Below are 15,566 nucleotides of genomic sequence, written 5' to 3' on the forward strand. Positions count from 1 at the left end.
GATATCTATCATACCTAGTTTTTATATTTTTTATAAATAAAATAGTCTCTCGTTTGACCACAATCTCACCTGATGGTAAGTGAAGTTGCGGTCTAGGGTTGATCACGGTTACCTAGCTAATGCCTATTCACTCTAGCCTTGAAAACACCCAGATTATAACGATTTGGAAAAACAGACGACGTCACACAGTCCCTGTCTTTTGCTGTTCGTAACAAAAAAGAAGAAGCAAAATGTTTAGTGCGGATTGTTTGTGCTTAAGTGTCCTTATAGTGTTAATAAGATTATAGTATTAAAGGTATTATTTAAAGTCATATAGCAATAAAAACATGTCAGTTTTATTCAAACAGTTTTTGTAAACAAGTTCCAATTATTTTTATTTTTTACTGAGCTCTACTGAATGTAAATTTATTATTTGGTGTGACATATTTTTTGTACGTAACTACGTACCTTTAAATAATTATAATAATTTAAATAATAATATTATAAGTAATGGGAGATCCGGTTGTTAGTTCTTACTACGTATATAGCGCATCTGTTACTACATAGTGCATTTATTCTAGGTAAGTGTTTGCTTGACAACAAGCATTTAGTTGCGGTAAAAATTTGTACTTAAGTAAAATGTACGTCAACATAGTACGACATCTCGTATTACTACATTCACTCCATCATTAGGATGTTTCTCTGCTGGAGTAAATAACTGGAGTAAATAAAAATAGGCGTTCAGCTACTTATCATACTGATCGTAAAAACCTATACCCTCGGGTACTCTAACATGAATAGAAAAATAACGTGGCCGATGATCTGGGACGGTTAAAAAGGCCACAAAAACAATGTTCAATGTTCTATTTGACATTTGTTTGCATTGCGCACTTACATGCTTTGAGGCATAAACCTTCATCTTCAGTTGGAGGAGGAACGAAGATTTTACCACGCTGCTCTAAGTACTACGGTTTATAGAAGTAGGAATGTTTTTTTTAACGTGACTTGTGTAGATTTGCCGCACCCGGTACAAAAATTTAGATAACAGAGGCCTGACGACGGCCAGTTAGGCGCGAAATTCGGCTATGAGAGAACTGTAAGTATTTGAAAGAAATAAGGATCACTGAGAGGAGTGTCGTTCGAAAAGATTTTGTATATTTTCCTTTATTATTTTTTATTGCGCTGTGTTTTTTAAATTATTATTATTTGTAAAATTGTTACTTCAGCTGTAAGATTTGTTTTGTAATATAAAAAGTAACAGTTTTGTTAATCAAATATAAATGCCTGTTAACTCGAAAAAAAAAGCTATAGCTTACAAAATACCAAATACCTCGGCCCTTTACTGCTATAAAGGGCAGTATCTATAAGACAAGGAACTCCATAAGGCGAACACAACACAACACAACAGTATTGTTGAGTGTTGTAATTGCAGTTCCCTTTCCACGGCCTTCGCGCAGTAACCTTGTGTAGAGCTAGGTCGCCAGCTAGTAGATTGTTTACCTTACGCCGATTATTTTAATTACTGAGGAAATTTTTGAAGTTTTGTACTCGTATGGGTAAACTAGGCAAGAGTTATTGGAGATGTACAGCATTTGAACTGAAAATGGTGTAATAATAGCCTTAAGGTAGTTTTATATAGCGTTTTGTGCATCAGGCTGAAGTCTAAATAATATATAAGATCTGACGACGATTCGCGAGCCACTTGTTATCTTTTTATGCGTGCAAAAATAAAGTTAAAAAAAGTATTTTTTTATTATGTATTGCTCCATCTTCTTCTATCGTGTGGGTTGTGATGTAAATTACCAACGTGAAAATGTTGTAGCCTTAAGGTAGTTTTTAATCTTTGTTTTTGTTACATGTTTGTTCGTCTGGAATTCATTTGAATTTGAATTTCGTCGGTGGTAAGAAGGTACAGATAAATCCGTCCTTAGTAAGTAGGTGCTAATATCTAGATTAGATTGTCGAAACATACCATATAAACTCACGATTATTATTCTCAAATGGGATAGTCTAAAGTTATTTACATTAAGTACATGCTGAACTAAGCACCGTTAAACACGAAGTTACAGCTTTCTGTTAGACCAACGTGATAGATGATCAGATGAGCCACATCGTCGTCTGTAATGGTAGGGTATCTTTAGTTTTCGAACTATCTGCCTGACAGTTTTCATTCAAATCGGTTCAGAGGTTGTGGTAACAAAAAGTTCACATAGAGTTACTTTCGCACTTATAATTTAGTATGTATCCATTAGTATGTCAATGATAACTTCTTAAGAATAATGTGTACTACGAGTATTCCAGTGTGTCATTTAGTCTACCTTATAGATAGTTGTAGATCCATATCAAATCAAAACGAGCTCTAATAGATGCAGGCCTTCTTACAGGTCGCCCACAGTTTAATGTCACGGCTTTTCATAAATAGTTTATAAATTATGCAGATAGCAGAACACAACTTTACATACATAACTATTATCTGGTCTTAAGGCTCCCCTTTGTTTAACTATTGTGTCTGGAAATTTGGGCCTCAGATTGATATGAACCTGTAACCGCGACTTCATTTCTGAGGTCATTGTCTTATAGGGAAGTCAAGGAATTGGCCTTTGATAGACTGGAATGGAAAATGCTACACCGACAAGAGCGTGGCTCTTAAATTTATGATGATGACTACACTACGAGTACAATCTGTCGGAAACGATCTGTCGTGTGTAAATGCTTCTTATTACATCGCCCTGGTATATCGTGTCCGATAGATTGTGTAGTGTAATAGGTCCTTTATTATCATCAAAGTAAGTAACCTGGTTACTTTATAATCCTTGAAAATACAATGTCTGTCTCTGAGTTTTGATCTAAGTACCAATTTTCATCCAAATCGGTCCAGCCGGTATATGGGTGGAAAGATGGAGAAGCAAATATTGTAAAGTGATCAGTTGGGCTAAAATGGCCACATCGAAGCAATTCATCTAAGAAAGCAATATTGCTATTTGACGTTTGTTTGCATTGTGCGCTTACTTGTTATTATTTTTTATTAATTTTATATTCATGTTTATTTAGTATCTCAAAAGAACCTTGTTTTTCATCATCGCATTGGGTCCGCCCGTAATGGTGATGTGTTTGTTACTATTAGATATAAGTAAATAAATAAATAAAAAATACTTTTAAATGCGCAAATGTCAAATTGCAACATTGCTTTCTTAGATGAATTGCTTCGATGTGGCCATTTTAACCCCCTAGTAAGTTAATCAGGATTGACTATTAATTGTATCTCAATCGGATCACCTTAAATTTCTATGGATGGTGGACTATTTGAATACTGCACCAGTCTCCGTTATTCAATTCATGGTAATCAGTAGCATAGTAGCGCCTGCGGTAGTAGATGTGATTGCAAAGTCAGCCTACGCTGAAATAGCAAAAGTATTCAAATGACGAATCTGTTAGGTACTAAGTAATAAATGTACATAAAAAATTACATCTATTTTTTTTTGTTCTCAGTACATTTTAAGTTAAGTAAGTTGATTGTGTTGTAGTATGGCCTCTGTGGCCCAGTGGTTGAGCGTTAGTCTCACGATCCGGAGGCCCTGGGTTCAAATCCCGATGGGGACATATCACAACAATAACTTTGTGATCCCTAGTTTGGTTAGGACATTACAGGCTGATCACCTGATTGTCCGAACGTTAAGCCGTTGGTCCCGGTCACTACTTACTGATGTATGTAGTCGTTACATGAGCCATGTCAGGGGCCTTTGGCGGCTCAATAATAACCCTGACACCAGGGTTGATGAGGTTGGTAATGCACCTCGTAACCCACACGGTAAGAAGAATTGTGTTGTAGTGCCATTACAGGGTTCCTATTGTAATTGCCTCTATTTTTAAGACCTCTGTTATAAAATCAGGAATGCAATAATGTAGGTATCTAATCTAAATTACAAACAGCCTTAATATACATAATGTAATATCTGATATCTGGTATAATATAACAACTTGAAACCCAATTACTTCGCGTTTCAATATCTCTTGATTAATTTGCAGACAGTGTAGGAATAAATTGATGTGGTAAATATGAGATTGAAACAGTTGCCGTTATGAAAGCGTAGCCTAGTTAAATAGCAATTTATAAATAAAAATTAAACTCTTTAAAAATAGGTAATAAATACTTTCACAGACTGAGTACTGCAGGGGAAAGGCAAGAGGGAAACCACTGCTCTATTTTCCCTGAAAAGTAGCATGGAGGATGCTACACCGACAAGAGCGTGGCTCTTAAATTAGTGATGATGAGCAAATAATTTACGCTCTGTAAAGTTATTTTGTCGATGATTTTCCGGCCTAGCAACGGCGCTAACTAATACCATTACGAGAATAAATCACGTCAAAAAAAAGTGGATATTAAATAATTGATAAACAGCCCCATTCCTTTTTTTTACTTTGAATGGAGCTGAGTATTTTACAATAAATTTATTTTATTATTTCTTTAGTAAAACTGTTAAAGAGATTTTAAAGAAACCAGGCCCAAAACCTTTCCAATAAAGAAGATTTTAGCTACAATTTCACGCCTTTCGTTTTTCAGGTAAGTAGTAATTGACACACCTGAGCATTGGGGACATTTTACATGCAGGAAAAGGGTGGAAATACTTTTGAAAATAACTCGTGTTTACTGTTTTGGAGAAAAAGCTTGCCTTGCGTCACACACTGCCGGGAAAGTGGGATAAGCGGATCAAAGTGCTGACTTTTTTTATTTAACCACAAACAATCTACGTTTCTATGCTAGACTGGGGGCGAATAAACAGCAAAGAACTGTTTTTCTTTTCGGTCATATCGTAAAATCCGACAAAGGAATTATGTCTTTTCTAACATGATGGACTGATAGTTGAATAGAAACAAATAATATATAAATAAATCAAATTGTTGTTGTTGTTTGATTGTTTTGTTGTTGTCGGCTGATCGTATTCTATCCTAGGACTTCGTATTAACAGTGGCTGCAAGTTGCGCACCTTATTAGTGATGGGTGTAAGTCGACGTATGTTTGAGCCGCAGATAAATTCCGCGTATGTACTACTTTCCGGACTTTGTGCATCAGGACGAAGTGTGAACAATATCGTAGGTAAGATCTGTCGACAATTCGCGGGCCACTTTATACGCTTGAAAAGAAATTTTAGAAAAAAATAATTGTTTTTGTTGTGATATGTCTCCTGCGACAACGTGCCTTGCGCAGCGCGTTCTATAAGCAAATGTGATTTCTGAAAAAAAAGTTGTTTGACTTCCAAGTCGTACAAATAATTTTACAACGGTCGTCTTTTGTTGCAAAATAGATAAATTGTTGGGAAAATTAATTGGCACTTTGAGTAAATACTTTAATCAGAAAAGAAATAACAGACCTGGAAACACTTTTACTAAAAGGTATAGTCTTATAATAGTCTTATAACATTGTACAAATTACCATCGTCTGACGCCTATTTTCATCATAAACATAAAGTTGCCTTACGCAACTAAGTTACGTATCACCCATCTATAGTATTTGAAACATTCACATTTCGCCATGGGTACATTGACTTATTATTCTGATCTGTGTCCAATCACTCTGTTGCAATGTTGGTACCTGCAGATACATATTTTGTATACAAACTATTGGAAACTATTTGGTAATTTTAGTATATCGTAGACGCTATGTGTAGGTATGGTGAAATAAATTGCTGCATGAGCAATAAGGCCGTCTATTGTGCCTTTCTGTGTCTGTTGTCCTTATTTCTATATCTTGTGTCCGTTGTTCTGACCTGTGACAGACCTGTGTGTCTGTTTGTCCCTCGTGGTAAGGTATACCTTAGATAGATAGATAGACAAAATACTATATTGAGCACAACATATTTTAGCATCGATAACTATTTTTAACGCCAAAAATAAGAAATATTATTATGCTTCCTTACATAAGCACTACTTACCTATACGAACACAGCTAGACAATTTTAACCTTTTTTAGTAGATTGTAACTGTAAGGACAAATTTAAAAAAAGTAATAAAAAAATAGAAAAAAAAAAACTTATAATCTTTTTACAAGTTACCAAAAGACAACTAACCAGGTTAGTCTTAGTGTTGTAATCAAAGCTAAATTATAATAAACTGCAAATAAATATTTCTCATAAGTTTTCAACTAAAACTAAAAAAATAAAACAATGTAAAATATTTAAAAATGTTAATTTTATTGTATTAAAAATAGATTACTTATCTAAAGATTTAAATTAAAATTTACAAATAAATTTATAAAATTAAATATCACATTTGCATGTTCATTTTATCTTATAACGTTTAAATACTACGGTCAAAATTGTACTAACATTTATTATGTACTTACTGAAATGATATTTTAATTAAGTCAAAGAGAAATAAAATGAAAGTCACAAAAATAAAAAAATAATTGGAAATCCTATTTAAGATTTAATTATAAAAATAAAGACATAACATAAATATAAATAAAATAATAAAAAGTAAAAGTTTTAAATCCACATTATTTAAAATAGATGGGAAGTCGTTTAACTCTACCGCAATTTTAAAATCACATATGCATTATTTCATTAAAATCTAATGACACTTTATAAACAGAAAATGTACTTCCAGTTAACTTACCTAATTACTTATTAAGAAATACGAGTAGAAAATCTCAACAAATGGTAAGCTTTATTTTAAATAATTTGAATTTTATGTCTATGTTTTTTATTTATTTATTAACTATTTTATTATAAATCACACCATATATGGCTAGTTCTAACGACAAAAATAATACTTGGTAATAAATATAAATAATATAATAATAATAGTTTTAAATGACCCAGCGGCTTGTTTTTTGCCGAACATAAAATATTTTATACTTACGTGTACTTACCATTTTAATTTTTTTTTCATGATTTAGTTTAACGGTACAAAAATATATTTTTTACATTATGGAAAAGACAACAGATACAAAAATATAATCTCACTGAGGCTCAATCGTTTCACTTGGTCACTTGTGTTTTGTTATTATAAGCATTCAAATTCCCTTAACAATGTTAAGATAACATATTTATGGAGTTCAAAATCACAACCTATTAGTTAACCTATTCCGCCTATAGCCTGTAACTGTAAAATACAATCTTATTCTAAAGTTTATAGTCTTAAAGACTCTTTATATTCTCGAAAATTGGAATGTCGCAAATAGTCTAATGCAAATGCAAATAGTCTAGTTGAATGTGTTCCTCTAGTTATTAAATAACTTGTAATGTACCCTCATTGATTTAAAAGATGTGTTGCTGTTGCAGTTTCTTGTCATTTCTTCTCCTCAGCCATAACACCTTGCGAAATGACGTAAATTCAAAAATGTTACATTGACCTTCAACAAGTTTATCCATGATAATTACGTTGAATAAATGATTCTGATTCTGTCCAAAAGTTTTAAATACAGTTATAATTAATCTTACATAATTTAAGAGGCTGATCTTGGGCTAATTCAATATTATATCTACTTAAGAAATTAATGTAAATTAATGAAAACTAGAACAAACATAAACTCACGGTTATTTCCCACCGGAGTAAGTAGAGACTATGGAATTCCATTCTCTTGCTTACTCCACATTCGCGCATAAAAAGTAGAATTATTTAATTAATGTCTGTTTTATAACTAGTAATTTTAAGGCGCACGACAGTTTGACGCGTTGTGCTTCGTGATAGTTCTATATTTAAAAGTTATATTAGGTGGGAGATCTGTATAACTTTTTTTACTTGACCGGAAATCTGTATGACGTACGTGCACAAATAAATGAATATGAATTAAAACATTTCAAAGCGTTTGTTGTACCATGATGCCAACCGTGAAAAACTCGCTGTCACCGTTACGCTTTGTGTGCGTGTCATTTGTCGCATCAAACAGCTGTGCGCCCAGCTCGGATATTAGACACACATAAATATACGTGGCTGCTGTTGTATATTCTTTTCAAAAATTCTAAAGAAATATTAAACACACGACGTCAATAGGTTACTGAAAACAGGCAGGTAGGTAACAAATTATACAAAAGAGTCTGTATTTTCCTATCTTAAAATTAAAATAGGCCGATGTTACATTTTGTTTAAAACAGCTTATTTATTCATCTAACCGAACTTGATCTAACGACCTGGATAAGTCTCTTTCACACTAGCGTAGAATTTACCGAACTCGTTACATTTGCCGCCATTTCCAGAACAGGCGTTTGACCGAATTTATCAACCATACCTCTGATGGACGTATAAGATCCGGCGAATAGAGCAATCAGAGAGATTATGGCGATGAAGATATTCTTCCAAAGGACCCAGTATCCGAAGCCCAAGCCTCTATCCCACTTGTGGACTGTGTCGACGATAGCTGGAGTGAGAAGACCAAGACTGGATAAGAAGATAGCGCCGCAGAGACTGATGAAAAGTTCTAAGTCGGGGAACGCGGCGGCAAGAGCAACTGTAATAAAAATAAATTTGAGTAAATGATTCTGATTAATTAAAATTATCAGTACATTAATTAAAAAAAAATAAAAGTTAATAATTATTAATTAGGTAAGTAACCGGAGATGTCCTTAGAAAAGATTTAGTATGATCTAGTCTGAACCGGCGAGCGTGTATGAAACTATTGATGAATGTTTTCTCCACAACACAAGAGAAGTGTGCCAGGAGCAAATAGAATTCCATAGTCTCTGCTTATCCCGGTGGGAAATAGGCGTGAGTTCATGTATGTATCCGAACATTATTTACAAAAACATTGGAGAGGCAGTTTGAAGAATTTCCCGTTAATTATATTAGGAACGCGAACGAAGTTGCATCGAGTTGAAGAGTCTTCAAAAATGTCAACAACTAGGGTGGTATTAATAATCTTACCACAGCTGAGACTGCCCTCAAGATCATGCTCAAGTATCTGTTTTTATATTAGAACTGTCACATTGACATGATCTTGAGAGCAGTCTCAAAGCTGAGATTGACTTAATTGGATAATTTTACTTCTTTAAAAGCTTCCTCATCCGAAGTTTTGAGACCTTTTCATCATAATGTCAGATCATTATACAAGTTGAAAGCGACGTTGACAATGTTAGATCTTGCTAAATGGCCATGAACTTAATGCCATTATTTTATTTCATTAAAAGCATCAAAAGATGTGAATTGTGAATGTGAAAGGAAAATTGATTGTTTGTTTTTGATAAAGATTCGTCTTCTTTACGAAGATGCTAACTCAGCACGTAATGAACATATTTTCCTCTCAAGAACACTGTTGTCGAATTTCATACATGATTACATAATAATGTAGGTAAGTATTTAAAAAATATAATTGTCAATCTTATATGAGAACATAAAACGTCTATTGTTTTTTATTGGTTTCTATTTTTAGAGAAATTGAATTAAGTTTCAGGAAATTACGTGGTTATATAAAAACCATTTGATTTAAGTAAAAGGTAAAACAATTTCCTGCCTCTCAGAACCTTACTTCTTTTATATTTTACGTTAATATTTACATACATTTTACCAGAACTTCGTCAAAATCTACTTTTAATGGCCTCAGTAGCCGGTGAGGATATACCAAAAATAACTATGTGAGACTAGTTATCCCAAGCAGTTTACTTGATAGTGTTGTTTTTGATGTAACTTATTGTAGATTTACAAATAAACCAGTGCAGTGCATCTAATTTGCCGCAAATGGCATTGATAACTTGGCCGGATAATTTTGATAGTGCAAAATTAAGTGATTTCGTATTTCCACCGGGGTAAGCAGAGAATGTGGAATTCCATTCGCAGCAATCCTGACAAGCAATCGAGCCTATAGCGGTTCAGTATTAATCCTGGCACCGAGGTCGGTAAATTGATCAATTGTGAGGTCTATTACCAACATCATCAATTGGATAAACAGAACCTACATATTTCGAAATTATTTAAAAAAATCAAAATTTATGTGCCTCTCACTTTTAGGTTGCAGGTACACACAGCACAGGCCTAACCAATGATAGCCGAATTTGTTTTCGAATTCATGTTCGGATCATAAATGATTATCACGTGCTCAGGAAGGCGGAAATCATCGTGAGGAAACCCACATTCCCGAGAAATGCATTTTCGGAGGTATGTGACCTAACCTGTATTGGGGCTGGACCTATCAACTCCTCAGGTTAGGTAAGCGGACCCTGTGAGAAACGGCATAATGCTAGGGGGATGATTTAAAAATCAAGATTTGTAATGTGGCTCTGTCACATTCTTTCTCGCAGTGATTGATCGCTTCTTGAGATCTCCTCAACACCTTTCATCTCCGCTTTGGTGGAAACGCTTTATTATTACCCAAATGCAGCGCTAAAAGGAGGGTTATTTAATTATTTTTCTTACCTGATCCAACGACAGCAGCTGTTCTGATACCAATCTGGGTAATGTTGTGGTACCGCACCGCAATTTTGTCGTGAATCTGTCTCCAGATCATTTCCATGGGCACGTAGAATTGAAGGCTGTATGTGAAGAGGATCGCTAGGGCCATCAATATCTTGGCACTCTGAGCCAACCTGGAACGAGAAATTAAAATTAAATCTCTCATTAAAAAAAATCAAAATACCTCGCAAGTTTATATTTTTTAACAATTATCAGAAAAATATTAAATACTAACATATTAAAATAAACTAAATATATTTTACATTAGGTAAGTATATTTATAAATTTTTAGTTCAAATGTTAATGTTCTTCATTGAAATTTCATAAAATTGTTAAAAAATGAAGTCTGGGTGTTTCTTTATTAACAGTGGAGCAATGGAGTAACATGGTAGAGTAAGTATGCTCCGTACCCAGACTTTGATAAGTTGAACAACTCTCTAGTTCTGTGCAATAAAGTATATTTGATTTGATTTGATTTGAACAATCGTTAATAACGTAAATCCGATTTTTGTAATGCAAAGCAGTTGAAGTATCAAATTGAACATTATTTTTTCCGTATACCAAACATTATAGTACGTACCTATAGTAATTTATAGTACACACACAAAATAAGTAGATTTATATAGGCCTCCACGTCTCGACATAAATACGAGACAAATTCTATTTTTATTGAACTAAAACCTCTACTCCAGGAATCATTTCAGACACGAGTAGGAATTGCGAACTTCAATATTTTAAGAAGATTCCGATTGACCTAGTTCAATACAGACTGTTTATTTTTACTCAAACCATTCAGGTGCCTAGATAGGCACAGATGTTATATTTGGCTCTAACATCGATTTGTAAATAGCCTATCTGGCTGGTTTAGTAATAAAGTGAAAAGTAAAATTAATACATAAAGGTGTGGCTACCCACGCCTTTGCTAATCAGAACACAATTTGCCAGTCACTTACGAAGTAGGCACTCAGATGGATTCGTTGAAATATATATTACTAGGGTCGATGAACTTTGTTTTACCCTTTTCCGTATTTTGTCACCGCTTAAACCTTCCCTGGACTTCCACGAATATTTCAAGACTAAAATTAGGCATATGGGTTCAGCTTTACTAACGTTATATTATTTATACACCTAGTTATATTTATATATTTAAATGAAAACTTTGAGGAATGATTCAGACCATGATTCTGAGTAGATATCAAGTGGAATTGTCTATCGCAAAAGTATAGAATTGAAAATAGTTTAAAAACACAAAAAAAAAAAACATGAATTTTCCGACAGGAAAACCTATTTGATATCAACTCAGGATCATGGTCGCAATAATCCCCCCAGTATTCGTTACGATGCCACTAACACCCTGTACGTATATCTGTATTATTATAGATTATAGATATAGGCGATGATAAGTGAAGCCTGTAAAATGGTTCATCATGTTCATTCGTAATAACCCAGTTCGGAGAAAGCGTGGCGTGTAGTTTGTCAAGCTAAAAAGAGGAAGCTCAAAGTTCGTTAAAGAACTAGGGCGACGTCTGCGAGATCGTGGTGGCGACCCCCGCTCCGGATCATACCTGGTTCAGCACATCTCGCTGGCCATCCAACGTGGCAACGCGGCCAGCGTGATGGGTACATTTGAGCCGGGTATGGTCCGAGGCGGGCTATTTGACTAATTTTAAATGTAATTAATATCTAGTTTTTAAGCAATGGCATGTGATTTTTGTAACACTTATATATTTATGACAGTTTGTTAAGGGTTCGAATCTCACCTCGGGGTCCATACCATTGAATTCGACTTTATTGAGCTTGAATCAATGATTTGACCTAACAATTATACAATTAATGCGTTTGATTTGATCTTATTATAGATATATAATCAAATAGATATATAATTAATGCGTTATTATTAACGCATTAATTGTAATTAGCATTAATATTGTGTGTTATAAAGTATTATTGATTGATTGATTGATTGATTGATTGTGTGGTTGCCAGAGGCTATTACATGCGAGGAGGTATATACTGAATATACTATACGCCTCGCTGGTTGATGATGTTAGTATTTCACCTCACAACCCACACGATAGAAGAAGACTATACATTACTATTCAGGGATATAGGCGTGATGATATGTGGTGTTTTTATTATGTTGGAAACACAAACAGCTGAATGAGCTTTTTGGTTATTAATCTCTCCAACTTCAGTTAAAAGTATAAGTTTAAGTATCGTTTAGTGTTACAATACTAACATATTACAACGATGATCTATTTATTAGGTGTTTAGTGACACCGTAACGAAAAATTCGAGAGATGATTCGAATCATGATTCTGAGTTGATGTCAAGTGGAACTTTCCGTCGCAAAAGTATGGAACTGAACATAATTAAACAAAGAAACATGAATTATGCGACGGAAAATTCCCCCCACGGATATTCCTCGGTTATGTATTATGGTAAAATTATTATCGCTACATTTAAGTATATCTTCGAGAAACAGACACGTTAGGAAAAAACTGTAAACATCCATATTCATTGTTTAGGTACTTAAGTATATCTATTACCGATTTCTCGAGATATCAACTCTTTTTTTGAAAGTATTTTTAAGTCTATTATAATATTTCGTTACATAATAATTGGGTTAAGTCGGGGGTTTTGAGTTGTTTTATTCTTTTTCGATGAGATTTTACCGTCGTGGCGTTTTTTCAAAATTTTTAATTTTGCTTAATTTTGATAGAGAATGTCAACCAATAAGGTTATCAATAATGATAGTTAAATATTATTCGCAGAGAGATTTAAAAAATCCTCGGACTCAGCTCTTGTCAAACGGGGACGAGTATAACCGTTAAACCACCATTCTCATCCTGTTAATGCGACAAATTTCCTACCATCCTAGTATAACAAAAAGAAGATTAAAAAATAACAAAACATAATAGGTACTTACACTTCGTCCTGCGGCAAATTCAGGGTGACACTTCCCCGCACGTCGTCTCCATACTTGATGTACCCGAAGAAGCCGACGATGCCGTATAAGGATATAACCACTGTCATAGCTACATTCAGGACTCCAGGACACCCCAGGAACTGTTCTGGTTTGGCCATCTCGTTCTCAACTGGCATTACCACGCCAATGCCTTCCATGGCGAAAATTACGGTACTGAAAAGAGATTTAGGTGAAATATATGGTGTAAAGAAAGAAAGGGACATTGATTAATTTAAAGTGATGATTTGATGAAAGTTTTTTGCATGTTACCCCGTGGCATCACGACACCAATATTTTAGCGAACGTACTGGAAAGGGGGTTAGATTTGCTGCGAATGGGCCACCGACCACAGCTGGCGGTCGCTATGGCGCCATACTGCATAATGGAATACACACTACACTTCACACAACACTGGGCAGTGTACTTCGTGGACAATAGTCGCTGCAAGTTGTCGTCTGATTACTTGTCCCAGTAAGGATAGCGGACGTGAGTTTAATATATGATAGTCAGAATATAAATAAAAAGTCACTAGGTTCGAATATTTACCTTATAAACAAAGGCCACTGGGTAACACTGGCGACCATTTCCCGTTCAGCAGGATTGGGCAGACCACTGAAGATGTAATACATGGTGATTGAGAAGCAGATGACGAGGAACACGTTGGCGATAGCCGAGAAAGGCACCAGCCATTTTAGGTTCCGTATTTGGCAGATGAGGACAAGAGGGACCAGGGTGAGCGCGCAGTACGCCTCCACTGACAATTTGTAGTCGGGAATGTATTCATCTAAGACCTGGAATAAAAAAAATATGATATATTCAAATCAAATATAGAACTATATATAATAACACCATACCACACCACCACCACACCACTATAGAACTTTATTGATATATTCTGTATTTTGGCTAAATTATTTTATTATGACTTCGATTCATGGGTAATGATAAACCTTTATCTAAATATTGAAGTAGTAGGTGTAAATGTACGCTGTTTATAATATGAAAATATATATCTAAAGTCATTTTATAACTCCAATCCAAAATCAAGCTCAAAGATTGCGTTATAATTGAAATTGGAAAGGGAAAATTATGCGTAGCAAAATTTTATTTAAAATTTTCATCGTCCTAACGAGATATAGCCCTGATTATTTCTTTTTACGGACTCAAATTTGCTAATGCAAATCTGGATAGGAAGTTTTGACTCGTGAATCAAAGCGAAATATCATAAATGCGTCACTTTTCAAACGAAAAAAGTGGTGTTAAAAAACTTGACGGTAAGTGAAGAGACGAGGTGGCTTGGAGCAGGGTTGCCTAATAAATATCTGATTCACTCTAGCTACTCGAATAGAAAGGTCTCGAATAGGGGAGCGAGGTATAAATTCGACTTGAAATATGCACTGTCGGAGAATGTCTTGTCATTTGCGAAACGACGTACAATCAGATATAATTAGAAAACTTTCCTTCTACGAGGAGGTATACCTCCCAGAATGGCTGTTATGTAATAGGTAGGCTTTACATCGGAAAACATCTCACGTTGCTTCAGTCTTTATCTAGAATATAGGTACACACCGCGGGTGAAGCCTATCACTGCCGTATATTGTTCATTTAGCACCATTCAGAGGTAACAACACGTATGGTATTTCATAAGAGAACCTACAGACGCGAACAACCTCAACATCCTGAACCAATTTCAGTGTGACAGGCACATTGTGAAATTCGACAGTGTATAAAAGGCGGCGTAATATAAAAGTTTTTATTAAGTTGGATTTTATATAAAATAAATTCATTAACTAAGCGGGGTATTTTTTTCACATGTTGTAATAATGTACTGTACACCTATCGTTCTTTCAATATAAATCATCTGTAAATAATTTAATTTTTTTATTTCATTTTTTTTTATTTTTTATTTCATTTTTATATTTACAGTAAGATAATAAAAATAAGTTAAATGATAGCTCAGATTAAGCGTGGATACTCAGTTCATTTTACGACAGACGAAAGAGTCCGACGGGGACGAATATACTTATAAGTACTTTCCAAACCCAACTGTGTATATAGTCGTGAGCTTATAAACAATCAGTCATTATTACCCCTTATTTGCATTAGGCTCGCCCTTTATTATATGAGATTTAAACTTAGCTGACGAAGAGTGGGTGCACTTTTGCTTTCGGAGATACACAATACAATACAAAAACGCATTATTGCACATATTAACACAACACCAAAACAATTACAAATG

General features: G+C 34.4%; 1 protein-coding gene across 1 annotated transcript in view; it reads right to left on the minus strand.

The window, feature by feature from the left end:
- Positions 1–6,148: 6,148 nt before the first annotated feature.
- The window catches only part of LOC126366273 (proton-coupled amino acid transporter-like protein pathetic), a 58,835-nt gene continuing 49,417 nt past the window's right edge, over positions 6,149–15,566 (minus strand). The window contains exons 7-10 of the mRNA XM_050009350.1: positions 13,874–14,118; positions 13,289–13,501; positions 10,324–10,493; positions 6,149–8,425 (exon numbers count right to left, since the gene is read on the minus strand). Coding sequence (XP_049865307.1) covers positions 8,124–8,425; positions 10,324–10,493; positions 13,289–13,501; positions 13,874–14,118 — 930 coding nt within the window. The 3' untranslated portion in view covers positions 6,149–8,123. The remainder of the gene's footprint in view (positions 8,426–10,323; positions 10,494–13,288; positions 13,502–13,873; positions 14,119–15,566) is intronic.

The sequence above is a fragment of the Pectinophora gossypiella genome, chromosome 4 (assembly GCF_024362695.1).
Source record: "Pectinophora gossypiella chromosome 4, ilPecGoss1.1, whole genome shotgun sequence".
Taxonomy (NCBI): Eukaryota; Metazoa; Arthropoda; class Insecta; order Lepidoptera; family Gelechiidae; genus Pectinophora; species Pectinophora gossypiella.